This window comes from Canis lupus, chromosome 14 (genome assembly GCF_048164855.1).
Source record: "Canis lupus baileyi chromosome 14, mCanLup2.hap1, whole genome shotgun sequence".
Lineage (NCBI taxonomy): Eukaryota > Metazoa > Chordata > Mammalia > Carnivora > Canidae > Canis > Canis lupus.
In genome coordinates this window covers 33,396,155-33,415,777 of record NC_132851.1, presented here as the reverse complement: position 1 = coordinate 33,415,777, position 19,623 = coordinate 33,396,155, and the positions used below count along the sequence as shown (strand labels likewise).

The 19,623-nt window shown below is 38.3% G+C and overlaps 1 protein-coding gene across 20 annotated transcripts in view; it reads right to left on the bottom strand.

Moving 5' to 3' along the window:
- KHDRBS3 (KH RNA binding domain containing, signal transduction associated 3) overlaps positions 1-19,623 on the bottom strand; it is a 185,743-nt gene that overhangs the window by 84,411 nt on the left and 81,709 nt on the right. For all 20 annotated transcript variants that reach the window (XR_012006862.1, XR_012006863.1, XR_012006868.1 and 17 more), the window contains exons 4-5: positions 13,610-13,756; positions 916-1,055 (exon numbers count right to left, since the gene is read on the bottom strand). Coding sequence is in view for 12 of the 20 variants with exons in the window: in XM_072774609.1 (XP_072630710.1) it covers positions 916-1,055; positions 13,610-13,756 (287 nt within the window). In the remaining 8 variants the exon portion in view is untranslated. The remainder of the gene's footprint in view (positions 1-915; positions 1,056-13,609; positions 13,757-19,623) is intronic.

Below are 19,623 nucleotides of genomic sequence, written 5' to 3'. Positions count from 1 at the left end.
TTTTTTTTTAATAGAGAAAACCCACTTGGTACCATGACCGGACCTATTTATTTTATATTACAATATCACCTACCTGTAATTGCTCTCATTGACAATGCACTGGTCAGCAACACTCAATGAGAAAACTGACTTTTTACTCCCTCAAATGAACTTGGAGATATAAAAGACTGCTATTTTAAATAATTTCATGCAAAATTCTATCTGAAGAAATATATATAGTCACCAGTGAAAAATCTGTTACTTTTTTCTACTAAATTCTGTGGGATGCAAAGATTAAAAAATTAAAAATAATTTTCAAATGAATCTGAGAGAGTCATATCTCAATATATGGGTTTGCTTAAATTGTCTTATGAACTCATTAAAACATTTTTCATCTTAAAAGTAGTCGTCAATCCAAAAACAGAAAAAAAAGTTCTATGTACCTGGACCAGCTGGGTTTTCAGATAGAATAGAGCATTCACAGTAAATAAAATGACAACAGGCTTTTGGATACTCACTTGGTGCCTGACATTGCACTTAACACTGGAGATGTGGCAAAGAACTAGCCTAATCTGGTCCTCTAAGGGGAAGGCACATGCCACCAAGACCTCAACTGCATATCAATGCTATTACTTTAAAAGAAGCTATTTAAACAATTAAAAAATTAATGTTAGAGTGAAAAATAAACTTGTCTATAGTCATTAGCCAATAAGTGGTACAGGTTCTAGTTAAACCCAGGAATATCTCTGTTCAAACAAAGTGAATCCCCTTAATTACGACATCTTAATGTCTGAATATATTCTTACAGGCTTTATATTGATATTGATACACTGATAGAGCTGCTTGATTATTAATAAAGGAGACATTAAAACTGATGACATTAAGACTGTTGCCTATTCTAACAACTAAAAAAGTAAGTCAATTAATTACACCTACCTGGTTATTGCTGGGGTTGGTACACCTCTTGTACGCAAGGTGGGTTTCCCTCGAACAACTGGTACATCAGCATTTTCTGAACCACCATTCAAATATGTTAATTCCTGGAGCTGTGCTTGCCTGATTTCATCATTATAGTCCTACATAAAAGACAGAAGATAGCATAATTCACCTCATGTGAAAAATACAAAAGTATTTAGGACAAGAATAAAACAATTTTTAATAGAAAGGGCAAGGAAAACAGTTGAATTAATAAAGTAAGATTTGAGTTTGTTGAAATGAAAATGCATCAACAGATTGTTATTAAAAAGGGGGGAAAAACAGTATTTTCCCCCAAACTAAAATTTTCTACAATCAGCCATTACTCCTTCTGCTGGGCATACTTTCCAAGTGAGATATTTATAATAAAATTAAAATACCATATACAGACATGGCATTGTTATTTACAACTCAATTCAACTAGTAATTACTGAGCATCTGTGAAATGCCAACTAACAGAACCAAAGGAGCAAGCCAGGATCCCTGCAGCCAAGGAGCTCACAATCAAGCATAGGAGAAAGACATACATATAACATGATAGCTTAACTGAAATTAAAAACCAAATGTACACATTTTTCTTGTACATTTCCATTTGGTTATTATACTAGAAACATGCACCATTTTCAAAACTGAATACATCTTATTCTTGGAAACTTGCTCTTTTTTATGTTACATTATTGTTTAAATATTCAACTGAGAAACCCTGGGAGTCATCCTTGATTCTCCTTGATTGATCCTTTCCTGAATATCTCCAACCCCATTCAATAGTCATCAAGAAAGGAATGTAAAAAATAAAAGTGTGATCTGTTTCACAATAAAAGGAAAGTTCAGGTCTAAATGGCAAAAAGGAATGTCATCTAACTTAGCTGTGGGCAGCTGCTATAGAGCAGATTCTCTACAAGTGTCATCTAAGGATGGGTGTGAACTAGTTACCAGAAGAGGGGCAGTAGAGTACTCTAGATAGAGAAAAAAAGCATTTTTTAAGACCCAAAGAAACGGGACGTAGGGAACTGGAAGAAGTGCTATGTGGCTGAATTATAAGAAGGACCTCTGTGTGTGTGTGTGTGTGTGTGTGTGTGTGTGTGTGTGGTGAGCGGGTGGGGAGATAGTAGGGGGGATGGTCTCAAAGTGGAGTGGGTAGCAGAAACCAAATTTGTAAACAAAGCCTTAAGTCATTTTAAATATAACTTTAAAGGTTTAGAATTAAGGGTACTAAAAAGCACTCAATAGCTTTAAGGAGGAGAGTTGCATATCTAGGTTTGTGTTTTAGAAATATTATAAACAATTGTATGCCATCAAATTAGGTAACTAAGATGATAGAATGACATGTATGAATTCCTAAAAAGACACAAACTACCAATACTGACTCAAGAAGAAACAGAAAATTTGACAGATAAACCAAGAGACTAAATTAGTACTTTATAAATGTCCTGCAAAGAAAAGTGTAGGCCCACAAGACTTTAACGGTGATTTCTACAATTAATGAAGAATTAGTGATAATCCTTCACAAACTTCCAAAAAAATGAATGAAGAGGGAGCATTTTCTCATTCTTTCTATAAAGCCAGTAGGTCTGGGTACCACAACAGACAAAAACATTACAAGAAAAGAAACCTTTAGATAAATATCTCTGTGAGGACAGATACAAAAGCTCTCAAAAAAATTAGGAAGCCAAACCCAAGAGCATAAACAAAATAAAAGGGGGAAATATACACACAAAGAAAGTAAAACATATCAGAATTGCTAAATTGGTTTAAAATCAAATGTCAATTAATGTAATACCATAAAAATAAAGAACAAAACATGATCATTTTAATACAGAAAAAAACCACTTGTGAGATGAATCCAATATATTTTAATGATAGAAACACTCAACAAACTAGGAAAACCCATAGTTAACATCATATTTAATAGTAAAAAAAGTAAAAGAATCATCCTAAGATAAGGTTAACAAGACAAGGATGTCTACTCTCACCGCTTCTACCCAACACTTACTTGAGGTTCTAGTCAGGACAATTATGTAAGAAAAAGAAATAAATGGTCTTCAGGTTAGAAGGGAAGCACCAAATAATCTTTATTCATAGATGACATAATCCTGTATATATAAAATCACAAAGAATCCACAAAAACATCAATAGAGTTAATAATCACATTACACAAGGCTGCACAATATAATGATATCAATACACCAAAATCAGGGCAGCCCTGGTGGCTCAGCGTTTTAGTGCTGCCCTCGGCCCAGGGCCTGATCCTGGAGACCCAGGATCGAGTCCCACGTCGGGCTCCCTGCATGGCGCCTGCTTCTCCCTCTGTCTGTGTCTCTGCCTCTCTCTCTCTTTCTCTCTATGTCTCTCATAAATAAATAAAATCTTAAAAAAATACACCAAAATCAATTTTATTTCTTTATACTAATAATGAACAATACAAAAATAAAATTAGGAAAATAATTCCACTTAGAGTAGCATCATAAAGAACAGCATACTTAGAAATAATTAACAAAATAAGAGCAAGATTTGTACGCTAAAAACTACAAAATAGTGTTGGAAGGAATTTTTCAAAATCTAGGTAAATGGAAAGATATCCAATATTCAAGGGCAGAAGGACCTAATATTGTTATGATGACAATATCCCTGCCCTACTCTCCCACCTCCCAGACTGATCTAGAGTCAAGGAAATCTCTATCAAAATTCCAGCGGGCTTTTTTGCTAAAATCATCTGAAAACCCAAGTGATTTATATATCCAGAACAATTTTAAGAAAGAACAAAGTTGGAGGACTAATATATTGCCACTTCAAAACTTACCACAAAGCCATAGTAACAAAGACTGTGTAGTACTGGCTTAAAGAGTAGACATAAAGATCCATAAAATAGAATTGGGAGCCCAGGCATAGTTACTATAGATGGATGTTCTAACAGTCTCTCTAACAAGTGGTACTATAATAACAAGGAGAACACTGAAGATAATGGAAGCTTTATACTGTGCTGGTGGCAATGAAAAATGGTCTAGCCACTTGGGAAAACCAGTTAGCACTGCCTCAAAAATGTTAAACAAACAAACAAACAAACAAAAAGTTAAAGAGAGCTACCATATAACCTAGTATTTCCACTCCTCGGTCATACCCAAGAAAGCGAGAACATACGTCCACCCAAAAATCTGTACGTGAACGTTCACAGCAGCATTCTTTATAACAGCCAAAAAATGGAAATGACCCCAACCAAAGTCCTCAACTAATAATGAAAGGACAAATAAGACATGGTATATCCATACAATAGAATATCATCCAGCAATGAAAAACAACTTGAATGAACCCTGAAAACAGTATGCTAACAGAAAGAAGGCAGGACAAAAGACTATACATATTGTTCTGATTTATACAAAATGTCAAAAACAGGCAAGTCCATAGAGAGAGATTACTGGTGGCATGAGACAGAAAAGTGAGGGACAGTAGGGGACTGGAATGGAATGTACTTGCTTACAGATACGGGGCTGCTCTGGGGGATGATGAAAGTCTAAAACAGATTATGGTGATGGCTGCATAACTGTAAATGCATAATTAGTCAGTGAACTATATACCTTAAATGGGTGAACTGTAGGGTATGTGAATTATATCTCCATAAAGGATGTGTAAAAAGCAAATAAATAAATAAATAAATAAATAAATTAGTGGTTGAATAGGGAGAAAGATGAATGGGGAGTCATGTTCATTAAGAGGTTTACTTGGGGAGTAATAAAAATGGTCCTAGGTTATGGTGACAGCTGCAGAATTCTATGAATACACAAAAAGCTCCTGAATTGTATACTTCATAGGAGTGAATTTTGTTATGTGATTTATATCTCCATAAATATATTAAATGGAAAAAAAAAACACACTCAAGGCAGAAATTCCAGATGGAAGCTTGTAATTCCCGTATATGGTAAAGATGACCTGGAGTAGGGAAGTGGCAGGAAGTATGAGGAAAGGTAGACTTGGCACTGTTTAAAATGTTTAATTTTATTAGAAGTGGTGATATCCTAGATCAGCAGGGGGAGGGTATATTGGCAAAGTCAAGAAAGTCAGTGGGCATCTGGAAAATAAGAAGGATCAGTAACAGTGATACTGTGTTGTAATCAGTTTTGTACAGTTGTGTTGTAATCAGTTTTGTTGAGGTTGAATCCATGATGGTCTATGACATATTAGAATTGAGGTATCTCATAGCAATGACACATAATAATTGGAAATTTAGAAGTTAAAAATACGTAAACAGAAGTGGACAAGGAAAAGGTTCTGTTGGCCCTACACAGCACGGAGCAGGGCCTGGAGTCAAGACTGGCCCCTGGGTGATTACCTCTAAACCTACTGAGGGGATTAGTGGGGAACCTTTGTTTTGGCTCAAGAAATGGGGTGGTGTGGTGGACTGTGAGAAGCTGAGGTCAGGTCCACAGGTGCCATATGTGTACATGACTGCTCCCCAGTAAAAATGCTGTGCACTGCGGCACAGGTGAGCCTCACTGGGTAGCAACCTCTCATGTGTTGTCACACATCACTGCTAGGAGAATTAAATGTGCCCTTGTGTAACTCCCCCAGGAATGGACATCTGAAAGCCTAGGCCAGACTTTACTTGGTCTTTGCCCTGTGTTCTTGTTCTTGATGATTTTGATCTATAACCTTTTGTTGAAATAAACCATATCACAGTGTATAACAGATTTTCTGAGTCCTGTGGGTCCTTCGGGAGAATTACTGAGCCTGACGGTGGTTATGTGGACAGACCTCTAGCAAGAATTCCTCCGTACACAAATGGGTTGCTTGGGGCAGATTCTGGAGCTAGAGAAGGGCTCTGGGTATCGACATAAAGTCACAGAAGAAAAGCCACATGGGGGAGACAGGAAATGGGTGGCAAGCAGCTGGGAAGGACACAAAGGTCATCCTCCTGTGAAAGCCACCAGGAGCCAGTGCTACCTTCACATTCCGTCAGGCAGCCAGGTACTAGTCCCGTGGGACTCAACAGTAAAGCCAATCCTGACTTGGGGAACAGTAGTTCTGGCAAGGGTGCAGCTGGCATCCATCTCGAGGGAATGGAGAGGGAGTGGGGTTAAGTCACAGATACAGCACAGGCAGGCGGGTCTTCCAGCTGTGAGGCTCTGCCAAGAGGAAGAGGAGGACAGATGCCTGAGTGGGAAGGATGCTCTTAGGATAGAAGAAACAAGCCCCCTGAGTGTGAATAAAGGTTCAGGGGCAATAGTTTTCTTAATTATTTAGAGTTAAAAATATGAAATATACTTAGTACATTTATAAAAAAAAAAAATCTGCTATCTCTTCCTTACTTTTCGAAAGCCAAATGTAAAGAAGGATTTGAAGCCTGCAGTGGAAGGCACTGTGGAATGAATAAGAAAAGTAGCATGAACACCAGCTGAAAAGGAAGTCAAAAGGAAGCTGGAAACCATAATAAGCAAACACTTGCAGAGGAAGGGGAAGGGAAGGAAAATAAAGACAAATTTAACCAGCCATGAGATTAGTGGGAAAGGCACAGGACCAGGAGTCTAGATTTTCCTGCATATAGAGGTGCTTTCTCTAACTTATTTAGGGTATTACAGTCTCAAAAGAATCATCGGAATCTATCATTATTTCAACCTCTCTAAAACAAGCCTATTAATATGTTCCTTACCATTTTACTAAAAATGTGTGAAGATTAATAAATTATTTGTAAAGCACATGCTAAATAAAATGTGCTACATATTTGCCCTGTTGAGAAGTGCTAGGAGGTGTGACACAAAATTGCATGTGGTTCAAAAATAGATTCATGGAAAAAGAACACAGCATCCAAAAATACCATTAAAAATTTTAAAAGGAAAAAAAATTTTAAAAGGAGAAAGAAACTGCTCTTGTTACAATGGTATCACAAAAATTAGAATGAAAGTACATTTTAAACATCATCTTTGTAAAACTACACTTTCAAGAAGATGAATTGTGTAGTTAGAAATAAATTATGGAATCTTAGTCAACACATCTCGGTTAAGCCTGGATTTAACCAATTAATTAGACTTATCAGCTTTGTGATGTTAGACAATTTTGTAAACCATTAAGTGACTGTTTCAGTCAGGTAGAACTATTGATATAAATCACCATAGTTATAATTTTCTTGGGTCTTTAATATGATTATTTTAAATCAAGAGGGAAAGTAAGTTATGTATGCTAGCATACACTAAATGATAATTCTATACTTTAAACTAGTTATTAGTAAATTATAATTTTAACTCCTATCAGAAAAGTGAAACTATTATCACATTAATTCTTCAATTGTGAAGAGCGGAAAAGTGATCAGAATTCTAATTACACAGGTACACATGGGATTCTTCTGTCCAGTAACTTTAGTACATATTTAAATGTCTTAGCTAGAGAATGAGAAAAAAGTTTTCAAATGAAATCATTAAAAATAATTCATTGAAATTTAGTGGATTCTCTGCCAAGAATGTCCTGTTCAGATATATCTGCCCAAATATGCCAATGATTTTGTCAAAGGTTAACCCTGGGATCAATGTTTATACTACTGTCTATAGGAAATAATATAAATGTTCATTATTTGAAGACTGATTACATAAATTCTAAAACATGCATATAATGAAATATTATGCAGGCACTGAAAAGAATGAAGGGAAATTTTGCACATGCTCATATGGTCAGAGGTACAAAATAATATAAGATTTTAAGATGGGCAGCCCCAGTGGCGCAGAGGTTTGGCGCCGCCTGCAGCCCGGGGTGTGATCCTGGAGACCCGGGATTGAGTCCCACATCAGGCTCCCTGCATGGTGCCTGCTTCTCCCTCTGCCTGTGTCTCTGCCTCTCTCTCTCTCTAGCTGTGTCTCTATGAATAAATAAATAAAATTAAAAAAAAAAAAAAAGATTTTAAGAAAAGTAATGTAGAAAAAAAAAAAAAAGAAGAAGAAGAAAGAAAAGTAATGTAGGCCAGCCCGGGTGGCTCAGCGGTTTAGTGCTGCCTTCAGCCCAGGGCCTGATCCTGGAGACCCAGGATCGAGTCCCACATCGGGCTCCCTGCATGGAACCTGCTTCTCCCTCTGCATGTGTCTCTGCCTCTCTCTCTGTGTCTCTCATAAATAAATAAATAAAATCTTAAAAAAAAAAAAGTAATGTAATGAGAGAATACGGGATGTGTAGTTCAGCTAAACAAGGAGCTTAGCAAAGCCTTTCCATATAAAGCAACAATAAAAGTTGTCCACATAGTTAACTATGTTGGGACTCTCAGAACTGACTGAAGTTATATAATAAATTGAAAATACAGTAAATTTATTCATGTTAGGTAGGAAAAGTGGGAGTCTGGGCATTTTGTGTGGGGGTGCTGCTCTCCCAACTCCCCAGCCTGATGATGTGTCAGTTCCACTACAAGGAAAGCCAAGAAAACTCAGAGTCTGCAGCAGGAGGGAAGTTCACTTAATCTGGAATAAAGTATGAAAAGCCCCCATGCCCAGCAGCACTGTCACTATCAGTAACAATTTTGGTAGCAAATAAATAGAAGTCCAGAGAATCAGCAAGCCTAACATTCAAGTTTTGGGTGGGGCAAGGAACAGTCTGGCACACTACCCAGAAGCCTCACTGCCATGGAGTATGCCTTGGTACACTCTCTGCACATCTCTGCTGCTTGGAGGGCTATGCACACAGACAGCAAAAACTGGAGAGCTTAAAGCTTTCCACATGTCCTTCCCTGACAGTGACTCTACATGTGCAAAGGAGATGAAGGGATTAAGACCTAGGTCACAAGTAAAGGCCAGGACAGATTGACAACTAACTAGCCTGTGGGTACTCCCCCACAATTCCATTAGCAGAGGGCAGAAGCCTTATTAACACAGGTGTGTGAGCACAGCTTGACTAATCGCTGGTGATGTCTGAGCAATCCTGACACAGAGGGCACACCCATCAGGCCATGCTTAAAATAAAAGTGAGAAGGAAAAAAATTAAAAAGCTGGAAATCATGAAATAGACAGACTTTGCAGATTTAGTCCAACTAAATTACTAAAGAAACGAAGAGAAAAAAAAAAAAACCTGCAACAACAACACTTGGAGACTAAAATGAATCAGAATGCAAATGTGCTATGTTATCTGAAGTGTGGAGTTTTCAAAAACAAGTCTTCAGAAGAGACATGCAAAGAAACAAGGAAATATGACCCATATACAGAGAAAAGAAAGGAAAGGGAATGAAAGGGAAGGAAGAAAAGAAAGGAAGAAAGGAAAGGAAGAAAGAAAAGAAAGAAAAAAAGAAAAGAAAAGAAAAGAAAAGAAAAGAAAAGAAAAGAAAAGAAAAGAAAAGAAAAGAAAGAAAAGAAAAGAAAGAAAATGAACAAGCAAGCAGTAAGAATAAACTGTCTTGGAGAGGGCCCAGATACTGGACTGACATAAAAAGAGACTTAGAAAAAAAGAAAAGAAAGCAAAGCAACTACAATGAAAATTAACCAAAGGAGCTCAACAACAGATTTGAGATGGCAAAAGAATGAGTCTGCAAACTTAAGGATAAGCTGATTAAAATTACCCAGTCAGGAACAGAGAAGAAAGTATGAAGAGAAAGGAGCCTCAGCGATGTGTAGGGCACCATCAGGTGTACCAACATATGAATCATGGGAATCCAGGACTGATGGGAGAGAGGAGAAAGAAAATGGCAAAAAAAAAAAAAAAAAAAAAAAAAATCTTAAAGAAACAATGGCTGAAAACATCCCACATATGTTTTTTTTTTTTTTAAAGATTTTATTTATTTATTCATGATAGTCACAGAGAGAGAGAGAGAGAGGCAGAGACACAGGCAGAGAGAGAAGCGGGCTCCATGCAGGGAGCCCGATGTGGGATTCGATCCCGGGTCTCCAGGATTGCGCCCTGGGCCAAAGGCAGGCGCCAAACCGCTGCGCCACCCAGGGATCCCCCCACATATGTTTTTTAAGAAAAATGTATACCTATGGACCCACAAAGCATAGTGAGCAAGGAGGATAAGCATACGACATCATAGTCAAATTAATGAAAATGAAAGACAAAGTCCTGGCAGCAGCAAGATAAAAGCAACAGAGCATGTACAGAACAATAAAATCAGTAATGACTCTTGTCATCAAAAACAATGAAGGCCAGAAAGCAGCAGACTGGCCTTCTACCACCTGAAAAAAAGACTGACAACCAGGAATTATATAAACTATCTTTTAGAATGTAAGTGAAATAAAGACAATCTGAGAAAAACAAAATTATTATTATTTTTTTTTAGTAGTCCTTTGGGCTGAAATGAGGTAGCATCATACGGCAACTCTATCCACAGAGAGACGAAGGGCACCAGAAATGGTAAATATGCAGATTAACACAAAAAATATAAAAATATTGAACTACAAGCCAGAATCCCTCATGATTAAAGACGTCAAGATCCTCAACAAACTATTAGTAAATCAAATCTAGCAACATGTAATAGGGATTTCACATAGGAATGCAAGGTTGGCTTAACATCTGAAAATCAACTAATGCAATACACTATTATTCACCAAAGGGGAGAAAGAAAAAAGGAGCCAAATCGCTTGATTATTTCAATGGACCAAAAAAAAGAAAAGAGGCAAAATCCAAAATACTGCTTCACGATAAAACTCTCAACACCCAGGAATAGAAAAGAACTCCTTCCACAAGGTAAAGGGTAGCAAGGAAAATCTTACAGCTGACATCATACTTAATGGTGAAAGACTAAAAGCAACAAGCAAAGACATTCCATCTTCACCACTCCAGATCAGCAATGCATTCAAAGTTCTGGGCAGTGTATAAGGGAACAATAAAATAAAAAATTAAACACAGTAAAATTTGAAATGAAGAAGTAAAACTTACTTAATTCACAGATAACATGAGACTGTATGTGATAAACCCAGGTAAGTCGATAAAAGCCAAAACAACACACTAGAACTAATGGCTCAACAGGTCACAAGATACAAGATCAGCATAAAAAAAAATCAACTTAATTTCCCTACTCTGGTAAAACCATCTGAAATGAAGTGTTTTTTGAAGATTTATTTATTTATTTAAGAGGGAAAGAGAGAGAGAAAGAGCATGAGTGGGATAGGTACAGGGCAAGGGAGAGAGAATCTCAAGCAGAGTCCATGCTGAGTGCAGAGCCCATAAAAGGCTTGCTCTCACAATCCTGAGCTCACCGCCTGAGCTGAAACCAAGAGTCAGATGCTCAACTGACTAGGCCATTCACCCCTGAAAATGAAATTTTAAAAGTTCCATTCACAATAGTATCAAAAAATGTATAAAATTTAGAAATTTAACAAAAGAAGTATAAGATTGGCACCCCAAAAACTAAAAAACACTGCTGAAAGAAACAAAAAGTATCTGTTAAGTAAAGACACTTTGTATTCATGGACTGGAAAACTAAATATTGTTAAGATGGAAATTATGCCCAAATTGAGCTACAGATTAAATCCTCTGTCAAATCCTCAGAGGCTTTTTGGTAGAAATTGGCAAGCTGATCTGAAATCTATGTAGAAGTGCATAGGAGCCAGAATAGCCAAAACAATTTTGAAATAGAACTTTTTCTTTGAAAAAGAATCAATAACCTGGATTTCAAACCAAATTGCTAGAACGCTAAAGCAATTAAGAGCATGACACTGGCAGGAGAACAGGTATATAAATCAATGGAACAGAACCGAGAAGCCAGAAACAAATCTACACATTTATGTTCCGTTGATTTTTAACAGTGGTGCTGCAGTTCAATAGAAGGACAGACTTGTCAACATACGGTGCTGGGACAACTGGCTACATATCTGTATAGGAAAAGATAAATCCAGATACTAACTTCACACCATATATAAAAATTAACTTAAAATCGATCACACATTGGGACGCCTGGGTGGCTCAGTGGTTGAACGTCTGCCTTCGGCTTGGGGCGTGATCCTGCAATCCCGGGACCAAGTCCCAGATCAGGCTCCTTGCATGGAGCCTGCTTCTCCTGTCTCTGTCTTTCTCTCTGCCTCTCATGAATAAATAAATAAAATCTTAAAAAAAAAATTGATCACAGATTTAAATGACAGAACTAATACTATAAAAAATATAAAGAAAACAGAGCAGAAAATCTTTGTGACCCTGGGTTAAGCAATGGAGTTCTGGCCAGCCAGACTCAAAACAAGAGAAGTCAGCATGTCTTGGAGGAGTGTAAAGGGAATGGGGTGGGAGGTCCTGTGGCAGCCTACATGGCTAGGTCAGCACTCCCTAGTCCACACTGAATGACCATTCAGACATTAAACCTCTCCTTAGTCTCGTCAGAATGGCAATTTTATAATCATTTGTATGAATATCTGATTCTTATCTGTCTCTCCCATTATACAGACTCAATACGGGCAGAAAAAAGAATGTCTTTTATTAGTTCCCATGTATCTATCACATAGAAAGCACTCAAATACTTTGTTTCTAAACTAAATGAGTAGGGGCACCTGGGTGGCTCAGTTGGTTGGGTGTCCAACTCTTGATTTCAGCTCGGGTCATGATCTCAGGGTTGTGATATCGAAACCCTCATCAGGCTCTGTGCTGGTGTGGAACCTGCTTAAGATTCTCTCACTCCCTCTCCTTCTGACCCCCCAGCCCCTCTCTCTTCTCTCTAAAAAGTAAAACAAAACAAAACAAAAAACTAACTAAATAAATGGATCAACATGTTGGCTTGAGGGAATTAAGGAAGTTTAACCATTTTCAGCTCTCAAGTAAAATGTCTTAATACAATCCCATGTCTTGGTTTTTCTAAGGCAATCATGATTTAAAATATCCTTTCCCTGGAAATTCAAATTCAAGTTTCCCTGGAAATTCAGTTTTCCTCCCCGATAATATAGTCATGATACATGTGCTGCAATATGTAAGTCAATCTACTAGACCAAACCCAGATTGCTAAAGACAATCTGACCTCAGGCAGCTATTTGGCAGTTGTGACAGTTTCTCTAAATAAATTGTCTAAAGAGCCAAAGTGTTCAATGTTTTAGTTTTTTTTTTTAATCTAGTATATGCAAATTATATAAAAGACCTAAATTAACTTTCATAATGGAGGTAGGGATACACTCTCTTTAAATTATCACATTCTTTATAATGTCAAAGTGTCTGCAAAGGGTTAAAATAGAATAGCAATTGTTACATTAACAAAGCATAAAACACCTGGTAGAAACCAGCTAACTATCTGCCCAGTGTCCTTCTTCCCTGTGCTCCTCATGCTTGTGTCTGTCATCATAGTTACCATGCTATACTGAAATCATTGGCTTATGCTTTTCTATTCCCCTACACTACATACACTCCTCAAGGGTAGGGACTGCTTTTATGCATGTCTGCTGGTCCAACACCACACACAATGCTTGCTGCATGGAAGGCACGAACGTGTTTATATTGGAGAACAATGGATTTGTAGATGATTTTAGTGTTACAAAAAACTTAGGACTTGTGAGTCCCAAAACTTGAACTAGTGATTGTGCCCCTCAACTTTCTTGGCCATGTAGCCTTACCAGTACTAATGTCTCTAAAACTCTCTTGCCTCATATATAATGAAAGAAAAATGCCAACTCACAGGGACACTTTTAAGAAAGTGCTGTGCAAATAATAATTACTGATAAGAATTAATAAGGATTAACATAAAGGAAGGACTTTGAAGTAAAAATTAACTATCAAGGAAAATTGTACTAACAGGAATGAGGAACTTTTTGATTTCTTCCAGTGCATGTCCCATCCGGGCATATGCTTCTGCTGGCGGAGCGAAGACTTCAATGAGAACATGGAGGTCATCGTTGAGGTGGAAGTACTTTGCTTCTCCACTTTTCCTCAACTCTTCTTCCTGAAGAAAGAAAAAACACACTTAGAAGTGTGTCTTTATAGAGAAAAGAAACAGAAACACTACACAGAGCTGAGCCGGCATGCAGTTGTCACAGAAGGTTCACCCAACCAATGGCAGGCACCACTCTGAGGACTCTGATCCTACCATTCCCACCTTCTATGAAAACTCTGAAGGCTTCATGCTGCTGTTGGAGTAAGTCTCAACTCCTGCCTCTGGCCTAGTAGGAGATGCTCTGCTGGATGCTCTCACTGCTCTGTCTCCCCTGTCCCTGCAGCTCGACCCCTGCCAGGTGCCGTTCAGACCCTTGGTCAGACTGACTCATCTCCTAAGCTCCCTCTACACTGGTTACGCTGAGTATCTGTGATGCTGCCACAAAGTATTTTCACCATCCAATTATCTAAAATACCTATTCCTCACTTGACTAGTATCTAATTTCCCTCACTGGAAGTGATCACAATGGAACAAAAACCACAACTGTCTTCTTTGGTGCTCATTCTTCTTGTCTAGAAAAGTGCTTGGTATACAGTTGATGCTCAACAAAATACCTTTGAGTGAACAGGTAAACGTTATTTACTTATTTCTATGTTCATTTGCTCATTCATCTACTGATTCAAAAAAAACATTTCTACATGTCAGGCACAGTATCTGAGGAATAACTGAATAAAATAAATGAAAGATTTTATGATATGACTTTACATAATTATGATACACATTAAAAACTTTTTTTGTTTGTTTACAGAATAAAATTTGGGGGAAAAATAGGAGGAAAAAACCTAGCTCAGTCAACAAGACACAAATAAGTTTGGTCCATTATCTTTTCCTAACTAGCATTCATTATAGTGGCAAATGATAGAACCTGCGTCTTTTAAAGTCTTTTTTTTTTTTTTCCAACATTCAAATCAGACAGGTTAAGATGAGTAGAGTGATTTCCAAAATGGGGGACACCTTCCAAGCCTCTCCAAAATACCAACCCCTTGAACTCCTGGCAGCAACACTTTAATTCCACCACAAGCCAAGAGGTCAAAGAGGCACAAGCACTCTTGACTCCAGCGTTTAAGACTTCAACTTCTGTTACTTCACTGCTTTGATTTCTTATAAAGAAAAGAGAGATCTCCATTTAGAGCATGACAAGGACATGGGGTTCTGAGTAGATATACCCAAATATTAGTCATGCCAGCACGAGGTGTGTGTGTTTAGACAGATAAAATGTAATCCAACCCTTAATCTGCAAAATCAATTTGGTGTTAACTTAAGTATATTAATGCAGGAACATTGAGAAGAGTAAAAGGACCAACGTTATGTAAATGGCTGGCAAAGGAGGTCGTGTACATACTGCCCAGCGCACTGCCTGACATGTGGCAGGACTCAGTAAGTGCTCGTTCCCTTCCCATTTACAGAAAGTAGGTCAGAAACTGTAGGGAAAGGAGGAAAATGTTTGAAGCAAGGAGAGCAAATATAAACCTCCACAACATCCTCTGTATTTCCTTCACATATATGAAGCATGATTCTTTCAGGCCAACTGTAGACAATTTGTTCTAATCAGAACACTTTCCATCACTTGGTCTGATACTCTGCCTTTCATAGCTGAAGTTTTAAACACCGAATTTCATGTTCAACAGTTCACTTTTGAAAGTATGAATTACTGACATAAACATTGCACCTTATCCTACTACAGTATCACAGTAACGACACTAATGAGAGTCCGTAACCATGACTCACAGCGCAGCCCTGCCACTGCTACCCCAGATGGAAATAGAATAGAGGCTTTCTGGGATCCCTGGGTGGCTCAGCGGTTTAACACCTGCCTTCAGCCCAGGGCATGGTCCTGGAGTCCTAGGATCGAGTCCCATATTGGGCTCCCTGCATGGAGCCTGCTTCTCCCTCTGCCTGTGTCTCTGCTCTCTCTCTGTCTCTCATGAATATTTTTTGTAAAAATCTTAAAAAAAAAAAAAAAAAAAAAGAATAGAGGCTTTCTCATCCCAGCCTGCTGCCACACACTTCCACAGAGCGAGGTGCTTCCCTAGCTTGTGTCCTGGGCTAATGGGGACAGGCAACGTGGTGTTTGGGGAAGAACACAGACTTTGTTCCACTTTCAAATCCCCAAATCAACATTTACTGTATAATTTCAGACAGGTCACTTTATCATCTTGAAGGTGATTTTAAGAGCAGAATAACAGTATAGTATCTACTGTTCTTAGGGTTGTTGTAATAATAAAGGAGTTATCAGAATAGTAATTAGAAGTTATTAGTAATATAAAGGAGTTGTAGTAAAAACGAAGTTTCATGTTTAAAGACACAAAAAGTCTTCAGAATTATGCATAGTACATAATAAACACTCAATAAATAATGAATACAGCATTAATTATTCTACTATTCCATAATATAGAAGATAAGAACAAAACAGCTAGCATGCTTGGCACAAACTGAAGGCTTAACAGACCATAGCATTATAGTGATTATTATGCTACATAACCAGCTGATACAAGTCAGTAATGACTCCCATAATTTCATCAATGCAGAAAATACAAGAATAAAATGAAATATGGTCTCATTAGAATTTAGATAGTGAACACTTTGAAAAGCTAAAAGATGAGATTTTAATACTAAGTAATGGAAATCTCTTTAGAAATAAACATTATTAACTGAGAATATCTGCAGACTGCAAGGATTGACAGAAATCAGCATTCAAGAGTTCGGGCGGTGAGGACCCATCTGCAGTAGGGATGTCTACCAGTGGCACCCATTTATGTAGCAAACCTGTTGCTTGAATTACCACCTGTGGTGACATCAGTGAAATGCTTCTGAAGGTGGAACTGATGGCTATGTGTGGCAGAGGCCAGCACCCAGTATGATGGGCCAGAGGAAAACAAGGCAGGTAGAGTTATTGCTTACTGTACTGAAGAGTTTTAAAAACTCAATGACAGACTCAAGACCTGACATTATGAGGTTAAATCTCAAAGAGCCAGAAGTAGCCTAAAAAGTTTACTGCTTATGGCCACAGGCTGATGGAGCCAACAGATGCAGAGTTGAAGCCTATGTGCTGCTGAATGACAATACGGACTGCCCACCACCACTGCTGTGAGATTTAGGAAAATGTCTGAAGAACAGTGAAGTTCTGAGAATGGATTGGCAATACCTGGGAGGATTCAAATAACCCTTAGTAAGCCCTACTGGGACATCCACATTGGCAGAAGCCTGTTTGGTAAGGCTTTTCCCACCATGTTTTGAATAGCCAAGGTAGTTCCTTGAAAGGAGGTGACAATTCTCAGGCTATTTTTTAAATTTATATTTATTATTATTATTATTATTATATATTTATATTATATTTATTTTTATTTTTTTAAGATTTTATTTATTTGAGAGAGCGAGAGAGCAGAGAGAACAAGCATGTGTGTATGCACAAGTGGGTGGGGAGGGGCAGAGGGAGAGGGAGAAGTAGGCTCCCCATGGAGGAGGGGGTCTGACTTGGAACTTGATCCCAGGACCCTGGGACCATGACCTAAGCCAAAGGCAGACACTTAATCAACTGAGCCCCCCAGGTGCCCCAATTCTCATGCTTTCTTACTGATTCTCCAGATCACCTCCTGGCCTAGGACCAGACCCTAGCTTGCCCTATGGATGCAGAGAGTAAGGAAGCTAGGGATAACTGTGAACACCTCCTTGTGTCCATGTAACACTTCCGCCTTGCCCTCCCAACAAGGATCTGGGGCCTTTTACTGGAGCGACTATACACTGAGAAGAAGAAATGCCCAGAAAGCCTGAGGTTGAGCAAACTTGACTCTGAGCAAATGCTGCTCTACTGAGGGCCACTGATGACAGGGGGTCTACAGAGTCAAGAGATAAAAGACTTCTGATCCTATCCCTTCACAGCAGGCTCAACAGACTATAACCCCAAAATGTATGCTACTTCCCCAGTTTCTGGGTGTCTTGATGGAATGGAAATGATCATCTACTTACAGAGTCCCTGTATTGATTCTCAGACCCACATGGTCAAGGGCAGAGAACGAGAGGATTAATAAAGGGCTGGTAAGTGGCCTAAGAAAGCAGCCTATGGAGTGCCTAAGACAAGGGGGTGCCCCGCTCCATGAGAAGCAGGCGCTCGGTGACCAGGTAGACAAAGGGACTCATTTGAGCAGATGTCAAAGCACCTCATTCCCCAGCCACCTCAGTGCTAACTCAAGGAACTCGAACAAAGCGTCTATGGTGACAGGCAGAGAGGTCATATATTACTTCACGTCAGACTCCCCTCAAAAAGGATTCTCGGCTACTGAACTGCTCAATGCCCAATATGTCAACGCAGGGACAGCCCTTAAAAATGACAACAAGGGCAGCCTGGGTGGCTCAGCAGTTTAGCCCCGCCTTCAGCCCAGGGCATGATCCTGGAGACACGGGATCAAGTACTATGTCAGGCTCCCTGCGTGGGGCCTGCTTCTCCCTCTGCCTGTGTCTCTGCCTCTCTCTCTCTCTCTCTGTCTCTCATGAATAAATAAATAAAAATGTTTAAAAAAATGACAACATAATCTGGAAAAAACACCAAGCGCTAAGAACAAAGTGATAATATTTAGAATCCTTTTCATTAAAGGGATAGCTAGGCACTTGCTATTACTTGGACATACAATCTAGCTAAAGACTTGCCTTCCCTGCTTCCTCTATCTGTGGATGCCCTCATCCCTGCCACTATATGCCATGAAATGTTGCTTCTAACCAAAGAAACTCCCTTAACAACAAAATAACAAACAAAATAAATAGTATGTTGATGAATTTCACTGGTCATATCATGTGCCTGGTGACCAGATGACCTTACTGAAGACCTTATTAAGCTATCAGGAAGGATGGGTCATTTTCCTAGAAGATACACAAAATTTCTGACCAACTGAACAATATATGATTCCATTTCCTCCAACTTCCAGAAGAGATGAGTCAGAGAATCAAAAGTAACACCATTTGAGACAGCAATGCTTGCTAACCTAACCTGGCCATGCATTAGAATCATTTCACACCCACTGAAAATACATTTTGAGATTCTATCCTAAAAATGTTGTATGGGAATCTATATTTTTAAACAGCCTTCCCTATGAGAGTGATACGTAGCCCTGTTCTAATCAAATAATTTAACTTCCCTGATTAACCCAGATAATATACTCAGGTTCTCTAAATCTCATTTTTTTACATGGAAAATATTATGTATCTTTCATCATTTTTCCAAGAATAACACAGAGTAATGCACTCACAGTGGCTGTTTGACAAACGGCAGCCATTTTTTATTATAAAAGCCTTTGTTTAGATGGACTTTTTTGAGAGGAGGCTAGATTTTGTCTAAATAACTTTCTTGTCTGACACAATCATTGTTCAACATTTCATGGAAAGTGACCACTGAATGTGGGTTTGGTTTCTAGTAACATCAATCTTTTCACGGTGACAGAGCAACAAAATGACAATGGAGAACAATGTGAGCGATAGCACATTATGAAATGTGAAAATCTCTTTCAGAAGTGGTATATTTAAGAAAGTGATCAATAAAAATAACAGTAATTTTAGCTTATTAAAAAAAAAAAAAAGAGGCAGTTGGAGGGAATACAGCCAAGTAGAACAACTGTGTGTTAGAATCCTAAGCCATTATTAAAACATTTCAAATCAATTTTCACTTGACAAAATGTAAAGGGTATCAAATGAAGGGCAAAAAGAGCAAATCAGAGTGTATATTATATAAACTCAACTATTTGAAATAAAGGCATAGAAAAAAGGCCCCCAGGAACTCATCTAAGATGCAAACAGTGTCAATGAGACCGCGGATAACTTTTATTTCTCTTTGTGGTAATTTTGGTATCGCTGTACTTGCTATAAGGTATTGCTTCTACAGTTGAAAC